Here is a 9,558-nt window from a genome sequence, read left to right as displayed (position 1 = left end):
AGTTGTGGACGGTCCCTAACTGGACGGTATCCATCCGGGTTACCTTTACTCTGCCAGGCAGCAACATGTCGTGTGCTAAGCGCACTTTAGCAGAGGCCACCGCCCCATCCCCACACGGAATGACACGAAACCTGACGTGCTACGGATTTTACTCTGATCAGAATTGGCGCAGTAATTGGGATAGAAGACGGCCTTTTTCTTGCCCATTACATCAGCGAACTCCCATTCCAGTGAATGACGGCAGCTGTCGTTTACGCACGGGAAACGTCATCACAGTCACGTGACCAGGGTAATGGCGTTGCACACGGTATGTTTTTATTTTCGGTTTAAAAGAAAATTCAGTGAATAAGATACCAGAGATATTTGTACTTTTTCTTTTCTTTATACACAACGCCCAATCCAATGCTGGAAAATTAGTTATTAGTGGTGTGTTCTTTTAATATTATTTTTCCCCCTGTAGACAAAGTCAGAGTTAACCTGCCCACTAAACATCCGACGTCCAATGAACCTCCAGATCATGTGCGTATCGCGTCGGCCGCCAACATAGGTTGACATGTGACGTCTAACCATGGTCTTAATATGGACGTTGATATGATGTCCCATATTCACTTTAATAAAAAATGTATACGAATTTGTATTTTATTATTTTTTTGGGCTCGAAAGTTTACGTTTCGACGCATATGTGGAAATTCGTTCCATCCTGCATTTGGTGTGTCTATATAGGCTCCACCTCTCTAGGCTAGCCCATATTTGCATTCAGGAAGTGGTCCTGCTGATCTGCTCAAGGTAAGTTAAGATGCCCCTTTTATATTTTTAAGCCACATTTATACTTTTCGTTTCAATGCTGTATTGTGATCTGTCAATAGCATTATCAATGGCAGGAGGACCTGCTAAGCTCCCATTTTTTATTTTTTTTTGTCATGCGGCTGAAAAATGGTACACGTTTCAGCTGGGTGTTATGCTAGGTACTAGGAGCTTATGACAATTTGCACCAACGTCACGTGATCACGTGACTGCCCTATGACGGAGGGCGGAAGGAAATGATTGTTGAATGGAAGTGGACGTGACCCGGACCGACTTAGTGACTTAGCGACTGCTATTTTACAAATGAGAAGTTATTATTGCCCATAGAGCCATGAAATCTACTACTTCAACCGAAGTTCGCCTGTCAGTCGAAGTTGCACATTTTGTCAGGACTCATAGAGCGCGTTATTTACTTAAGTTGGAGATCGCTAGTTTGAAAACAGCCCTTTACCATCTGTTGCCTGCAGTTTTTACCAAGTTAATCAAATCGCCGGCTTTGCCGGAATTCACAGCGCACGACCTGTGTCATTATGTAGTCAATGCTGTCTCTTCTCCTCACACTGGGGCTGATTCAAAAGCTTGTCGCCGGCTGGGTCTCTGGGACGAGATGCTACGCTCACGCCGGGGGACAATATAACTCGTAATGCAAAGGTAAAACTTGTTTATCATGCTAACTGACTTATTTTTACACAGTCCGTTCTATATTGAAACACTGTGATGATGTTATGTTACTATGTTTACTAGCATGGTACAAATGACTATCGTAGCGGCAAACTCCACGCAGACGAAATCCCCCATTATTAAACAGTCAAATGCACTTAATAGTTTTGAAGAAGGTACATTTTAAAACTAAGCTGTGTGTTCGTGCAGTTGGAGAGGACGCTAACTATCTGGCTCGTTAATGTGATTTGAAACACGCAATTCGACACCTCTGTTACAATCTTTGTTACAGTGTACGTTTACTGGTAAAATTTATGAACATTTATCTACTAACCTCGCAAAAATGATCGCCGCAAATCCGTGAATACTTTTTGGGCTGCCAGTCCTTTCTGTTGATTGCTGCTATCCATCGACGTCTTTTATCTTCATTAGTAGGTATGTGATAAAAAGCAGCATTTGGTTTACTCCTTTGCAGGCCGCACAGCAAGATTTGACCATTTTATAAGGTAATCGATTAGATAAAGGACTTTACGCTGTACGAGACTCAATGGTTACATTTCAGGCAAGTGGCTCTTTTGCCGTCCAGCGTCCCGGAGGGGGCGTTCCCATGAGGGCTGTGACGTCAGGTGCAAAAGGTCAATATCTAGCCACGCACCGACGCCACTGCCGGTGTTCGTTGCCACTGTTTACATGTTTCAAGATACTTTCGTCACGTGTTCTCCTTTTCCGATTATATGCTAAAGCAATGTGGGAGGTGGAGGGCAAAGAAGTGGAGGGCACGGTGCCATTCATCCGCACCGAACCATCCGATGGGCACGTGGCAAAGAGCACATATGGCTTTAAAATGATAAACCTATTGTATCAAACTGGATTGGTACGCTATATTTTTATTTCTTTTATGAGCATTTTCATGCATGATTTCACACCATTATTTCAGTCATTTTTAATGACGAATAAAGGCCTAAACACGACCTGTTTTGAACCCGATTTCAACTTTGCACAGACGTTTCATATATGTCATTAATCTACGTTGAAATGATGTTGAGGAAATTACATAATCTGATATTGCAATCTGCACCCAAATGTGACGTCTTTTCTACAAATGGCCATTACGTAGAAACGACGTTGTTTCTACGTCGGCTTGCTCAGAACAACTTTGTTCAAATAAACAAGCCCAGATTTTACACAAAATAAATTAATGAGTCTGTTAGATGAGAAAATTATTTCAGTATATGGTACAGTATAAGCATTTTGTTTTTTGTTTGGTTATGTGCCTTGATATTATCCTAATGTACAATATGTGCCTTGACTCACTAAAAAAAATCCGCCGAACAGCGAGACAGCGAAAAGTGAACCCCGCGTTACAACTGTACTGTAAAAAGTCAGTGTGATACTGATTTGTGTTTAGGTCATTTTTCTGCCACTAGATGGCATAATTGCATTTATAAGACGTTTGTGACAGCTCAGTGCATTTTTCTTTTCATAATAAGAGCTATTTAATCTTTTACTTGTAGTAACTTGTGAAATTCTGCACATTTTGAAAATTGTCAAATACAACTTGATCTCAGTCTCCACAAATCTATGCATTATTATTCCATTTATTACTGCAAAATGTTGACGTGGACATGTCTGCTGCGTTGCGACTGGAATTTTTAATATTAATAATTAAAATGACTTTAAATTAACTCAAAATATAATGCATTGATTTTGACAACCCTAATATTTAACATTAGACAAAGCAATTGGCAAGAGGTTATCTTGATACGTTTTGCAAATCGGGTTAGCTGAGATTCATTGGGTCAGTGGGCCCTGTGTCACCACTTTACATGCCCCAAACCTAGCTCGCCCACTTGGGAGGACTTGGGGCAGGTCAAAGTAAATGCTACGTATATCATCTATTTTTTTTTGTATTGTAATGCTTATGGATAGAAGAGTGTAACTACATCTAAAGTGAAGCTCACTTTCCACCAATACTACACGGAAGGAAACGACCAATTATGGTCAGTTGTCTTCACACAAACATGTTATGACTCTGGTAGTGTTATGCAATAAAAGGGGGCCGCGTGGGTGTGTTGGTGTCTCATGGCCTTGTTTATCTCCCCTTTCCTGATAAGATGAACCTTCACCAAAGAGGCTACTGGAACAAAACGACTTGGTGTCAAAACAGCACGCAAAACCAAACATGTTATTCCCTCCTCCATTGAGACATCTTAAAGCCACGAATGTTTTCCTAACCTCTTCAGTAAAACGCCCGCCCCCCCTTCCCTCCGACCCAGCTTGTTTTGATGTCCAATCACCGCCTTCCAAAGTCAATATTGACCGCAGACCCTGTGAACCTTCAACCACGTACGTCAAGCGGGGTCAACCTTCTGTTTACCGCATCTATGTCACAAATATTTTATATCTGTCGGCGGCGTGTCAATGATTAACGCTCGCCAGAGCATAAATACGGCCGCGTGAGGAGACGGCGGCAGGAAAAGTGCAAAGATGTGCGGATTACACGAGAAGAAGATGCTGCTGACGGCCGTGGTTTTGGCCGCGGTGGCGGCGGCGGCGAGGGCGTCCCCGGTGGTGGGCCCCGAGCCAATTCGATGCGCCCCCTGCACCCAGGAGAAGCTGAGCGAGTGCCCCGTCGTCCCCAGCGGCTGCGGGCAGGTGCTGAGGGAGCCCGGCTGCGGCTGCTGCATGGCCTGCGCCCTGGAAAGGGGGAGCGACTGCGGGGTCCACACGGCCCACTGCGCACGCGGCCTACGCTGCATGCCCAGGCCCGGCGAGGCCAGGCCGCTTCATGCCCTCACTCGGGGCCAGGGGGTCTGCACCGAAGCCCAAGGTAGTGTTAGTCGCGTTTGTTGCTTTTCACTCTCAAAGACGTGAACGCTCATCGAAGTGTTGATTGTTCAGAGGATGCTGAGGGGGAACTGGACCACAGCTCCCTGCAGGACATGCTGGGCTTGCCCAATCAAGACGCCACAGACGCCCAGGAGAGCATCAAGGCCAAAGTGAACGCCATCCGAAACAAACTGGTGCAGCAGGTGAGAAGAAAAAACAATTATAATAAAATGATATATTTATATATAGTACCTCATTGAAGAATTCAAATTTATTTATTTTTTAATAATGTAGTGATTTTATTTCCTCAATGCAATATTAATCCTAGCAGCTAAAAATTTTTTAAGTTCTCATTGGAATCAATAACTGAAAATTCTATGAAGTAATTTGTTGACTTGCTTTACAAGCATTTATTATTAGGGATGTTCGATACCACTTAACTTTGAGTAGATACCGATTAGGGGTGTGCCAAAAAATCGATTCTCATAAGAATCGCGATTCTCATTTAGTACGATTCAGAATCTATTTTAAATGTCCCAAAATTGATTTTATTTAAATAATTTTATACTATCTTGCCTTTGTCTGTGTGTGCCTTTATTTGGAGCGCTGTTCATGTTGTACCCGGTTTGGCCACTGAGGGACAGTGTGGTTCCATGAGGTCTAATACACTGTTAAGTTGTAGCCACATTAGAGACTAGAAGGAAAAAGTCAAATTATTCCAATGAAAGTTGTGTGGGGCCGTTCTTTTGAATGATGAAAGTGCCGCGAGTAGCGCGCTAATTAGCATTAGCGAGTCAGACTGGAGTAGATCATTACGATTCCTTGCACATCCTTAGATTGAAGCAAAAATCATTGTCAATCAAATAATTTTGAATCAAAAATTGTTCTTAATCGAATATTGATTCTGAATCCAATCGTAGACCCAAAATTCGGAATTGAATCAAATCGTGAGACATTCAAAGATTCCCAGCCCTAATACCGATACCAAGTACTGATACATTAGTACTTTTGATATAATTTCTCCTCAAAAGGGCCAGATATTTTTTAAAGGGATACTTAACTCATTGAGCCATTTTCAGAAGTAAAAAGTTAATATTTTGTCCAGATTGAACTTGATAACTTCATTATTTTTCACGAAGAATTAATGCCTTTAAAAACGATTTTTTCCACTTGCTGTCGACTGAAGATGGCATCACCTGTGCTGAAGAAGTAGGTAATGACCTATCAAAATACAAAAAATAATTCATTCTGGACAAAATACAAACTTTTTACTGCTGGAAATGGCTCAATGAGTCAAGTATCCCTTTAAATAAATACTTGTATATCCCAATATTTTCTTTAAAATTGCTCGAATTTAAAGGAAATATTCTGCTCTTCTATTCTTCAAATTTGGCCATAAGCGGGTGGCCAACACGCGAGTACCGATACCTTGAAATAAGGCCGGGTATCGGCCCGATCCCGACACCAGCCTTATTTATTACACTTATTTTAGTTCCTCGAGGGATAATTTATTTCAATCTTTCAAAAGAATTACATTTAGCAATTAAATAACTCTACATTGTTAAAAGAAAAAATGTTTACAAATGATCATTTCTGAAAGGAAAATTCAATTTAGCGATTGAGTATAAAAAATCTAAAATTATCATTTTCAATTCCTCAATAAAAAAATGTATTGGTCTGATTCAAATTTGTATGAAAATAATAAAAAGCTAATTTTACAGTGGAAAATTGATTTAGCGATTAAAATTACACTACAAAATAATTTATACTTATTTAATAGGAAATGTAAAATAATACAACAAATTTAAATTAATTAAGTAATTGTATTACATTAATGGAAAATTCAATTTCGAGATCTAAATTAGTGTGTATATATATATATATATATATATATATATATATATATATATATATATATATATATATATATATATATATATAAATTTTTTTTAAATGATAGATGATTACTGATGTATGTGTTGGTATCGGGCCGATACCTGGCCTTCTTTCTAGGTATCTGTATCGGCCGCGCTCTAGTGGCAGATGCTTGTTAACTCATTCACTGCCATTGACGGCTATAGACGTAAAAAATTAATTTGAACAATTTCTATTAGTTTAACATTTTTTTCCACTTCTGTTAACAAGAGTATGAAAACCAAGAATTTTTTTAATTGTACATTTAGAACAGACGTCTGACGCCCCTAATTTTTAATAATCTTTTCTTTTTTAAATCGTGTCAGGCGATTACAAATTTAATTGTATGACTTCAATAGTTAACTCACGATTTATATATTTTTTTATATTTGTTCTAAATGTACAATATTTTTTTTCTAGATTTACATGCTCTTGTTAACAAAAGTGAAAAAAAAGTTAAGCTAGTAGAAATAGTTCAAATTAATTTTTGACGTCCATAGCTGTCAATGGCAGTGAATTAGTTCAAATGCACAACCACATATTTTGACTGGAATGTTTTTTCCTGGCCACTGGATTATAAACTTAATTTTATTAAAATTCATTTTATTTTTCTATTTTAAAGATATTTTAATATTTTATGAACAAATAGGAGAAAAATGAAAAGAAAATTGCCATTGATTTCAGACAATTTTGAGGAAAAATGCAATATTTTGATACATGGTTCTTTTGACCCTTGTGAGGATAAGCAGTTAGCAAGATGTATGGATTTTTTTTTTTAAGTACTTTTTATGGATCAAAAGTACTGGTGGTGCTATCATACTGGCATCGGTCTGAAAAAAAACAGTGGTATTGAACATTCCTACTAATTTTATTCCCTCAATAATAAACATTTGACTGTCAAACATAATATTGCATGATCACCACATTATGTCATACATTTGGTCCTCGTAAGGCTAGAGGCAAAAAGTTTCCCACACCTCCTTTTAAAAAAGTGAGCCTTCATTCGTTTTGCCATTGGCTTAATCTCCATTTTACAGCAACAAATATGACAACAGCCGCAACTAGCAGTTGATGTTTTTTTGTCCTCCCACTTTAGGGTCCTTGTCACATTGAGCTTGACGCCGCCCTGGACGCCATCGCCAGCTCCCAGCAGACCCTCGGCGAGAAGTTGACCACCTTCTACCTCCCCAACTGCGACAAGCACGGCTTCTACAAGGCCAAGCAGGTAAGAATCAGAAAGCGTAGCTGAGATGACCCCGCCATCGCTTGTCACCTCCCTTCACCATCTCCCCTGTGTCCTTAAGTGCGAGTCATCTCTGGTGGGCCTACCCGGTCGCTGCTGGTGCGTGTCGGCCTGGAACGGCAAGATCCTCCCCGGAGCCGGCGACATCCCCGGCGACTCCGAGTGCCACCAGGAAGTCACTCACTGAAGCAGGAAATGATCCACAAACACTCATGAGGACACCTTCCCCTCTTCATGAAGACCAATTGTAAATTATTTTATTTATTCATGACAAGTCATTTTGTAAACCGTTTTCCCTCCCCGGCTGTCTTCAATTGTAAATAGGGCAACACTGTATACATTTGTATTTCTGACTAAATAACTCCATTCCTCACAAACCACAGCACTGCGACCGCTGCCAAGCCCCATTTCAGGGCCTTCTTTTTTTTTTTTTTCAATTAATTCACATCGACACAGCCGCTCATTCATGCAACATGTTGACATTGTCTGCATGCATCTTCATTTCCTCAATGGGGGATACTTAACGTGCCGCAAGTATGTGTATGCTGGTCAAGCACAAACATATCAGAGCTCATCCAAGCTTCTACATTTGTCTACCTCTGCAGTTACCCACCCTTCCTCTACCTATTTTCTGTCCACAGGGTCACAGCTTTTTTTTTTTTAAAGCATATTCTGCATTTATTCTAATATTTATTATTATGTATTATTTTGTAATCGAGGACTGATGTGCAGCAGTTACTGTATATTATGTTATTTATGCCTATATGTAAATATACAGTTCTGTGCAAAAATCTTGTTTTTGTCATTTGTCAAAACCACATTATTATTCAAATAGAATCAGAAATGATAGTCGCAAGTGTGATTCAGCATTTTGGACTGCACGTAATCATATTGTAAAACATTAGTTAAAGGAATACAAGACTTCTGAAAAAGTAACCAGCTATTCTGTGAAATTTCAACTCTTCCCTGAAAAAAATTGACAATTTATGTTGAGCGATTGTGATTTTATAGCACTTTTTATGAATATGTTTGCATTAAGTACACTATCGGCCATTTTGGACAGTCACGTGATCATTGTGGCGTGTTGCGCGCGTAAACACGCATATATAAAATGGCCGCTAATGACAACAAAACCACTCTCGAGTAATTATTGCGTCCCACGGCGGACATCAAAGGTGGAATTACGCCCTATAGCAAGGAAGCACTTCTTCAAAAGTAGTACACCCACAGAGGACTCGCCAAAGATTTGTGTCCACAGCCGAAAGCCGGATAAAGATGGCCGGCTGAATGAGTCGGCCACTTTTATCCGCTCATAGCGAGGCGAAGTTGGGGACCGTCTGCTAGTTGCATGTTACAGAGGCTCAAATTAACAGTCAAGTCACTATTGACATTGTTCACTCTGGAAATGTAATTTGTGGATGGTCCCTAACCTGGACTGTAAACATCCGGGTGACTTTTACTCTATGACTTTTACTATGCTAATGTTGTGTGCTAAGCGCACTTTAGCCCACATTAGGAGAGGCCACCCCTCACCACCACACGGAATGACATGAAACCTGACGTGCTGAGGATTTTACTCAGTAATTGGGATAGAAGACGGCCTTTTTCTTGCCCATTACGTCTGCAAACTCCCATTGAAATGATCGAAGGCGGCTTTCGTTTCCGCACGAGATACGTCATCACTATCACGTGACCAGGATAATGGCGTTCACCACCGTATGTTCTATTTTGATACTTCCATCCATCATCTACCGCTTATCCGGGGTCGGGTCGCGGGGGCAGCAGCTTTAGCACGGAAGCCCAGACTTCCCTCTCCCAAGCCACTTCAACCAGCTCCTCCGACGGGATCCCAAGGCGTTCCCAGGCCAGCCGAGTGACATAGTCTCTACAGCGTGTCCTCCCGCCAGGGAGGCGTCCAGGAGGCATCCGGACCAGATGCTCAAGCCACCTCAACTGGTTCCTCTCAACGCGGAGGAGTAGGTGGCTTGACACTTAGTCCCTCCCGGATGACCGAGCTTCTCACCCTATCTCTAAGGGAGAGCCCGGATACCCTGCGGAGGAAACTCATTTCGGCCGCTTGTATCCGGGATCTTGTTCTTTTAGGTGAG

At 40.9% G+C, this 9,558-nt stretch overlaps 1 protein-coding gene across 1 annotated transcript; it reads left to right on the top strand.

The window, feature by feature from the left end:
• The first annotated feature begins 161 nt into the window (after positions 1-161).
• Positions 162-8,241, top strand: LOC144042699 (insulin-like growth factor-binding protein 1). The gene is made up of 5 exons (XM_077555588.1): positions 162-307; positions 461-4,294; positions 4,366-4,496; positions 7,304-7,432; positions 7,512-8,241. Exons 2-5 carry the CDS (start codon positions 3,952-3,954, stop codon positions 7,635-7,637), a joined length of 729 nt encoding a protein of 242 aa, XP_077411714.1. The 5' UTR covers positions 162-307; positions 461-3,951; the 3' UTR covers positions 7,638-8,241.
• Positions 8,242-9,558: the final 1,317 nt, after the last annotated feature.

The sequence above is a fragment of the Vanacampus margaritifer genome, chromosome 2 (genome assembly GCF_051991255.1).
Source record: "Vanacampus margaritifer isolate UIUO_Vmar chromosome 2, RoL_Vmar_1.0, whole genome shotgun sequence".
Lineage (NCBI taxonomy): Eukaryota > Metazoa > Chordata > Actinopteri > Syngnathiformes > Syngnathidae > Vanacampus > Vanacampus margaritifer.
Note: the sequence above shows the minus strand (reverse complement) of the source record. Positions and strands in the feature narration are given on the sequence as shown.

Excerpts from the sequence above, each read along its gene's own strand:
- LOC144042699 (XM_077555588.1), top strand. The coding sequence starts at position 3,952 with ATGTGCGGATTACACGAGAAGAAGATGCTGCTGACGGCCGTGGTTTTG. Across the intron at positions 4,295-4,365 it reads GGTCTGCACCGAAGCCCAAG|AGGATGCTGAGGGGGAACTG; the intron begins GTAGTGTTAGTC and ends TTGATTGTTCAG. Across the intron at positions 4,497-7,303 it reads GAAACAAACTGGTGCAGCAG|GGTCCTTGTCACATTGAGCT; the intron begins GTGAGAAGAAAA and ends CTCCCACTTTAG.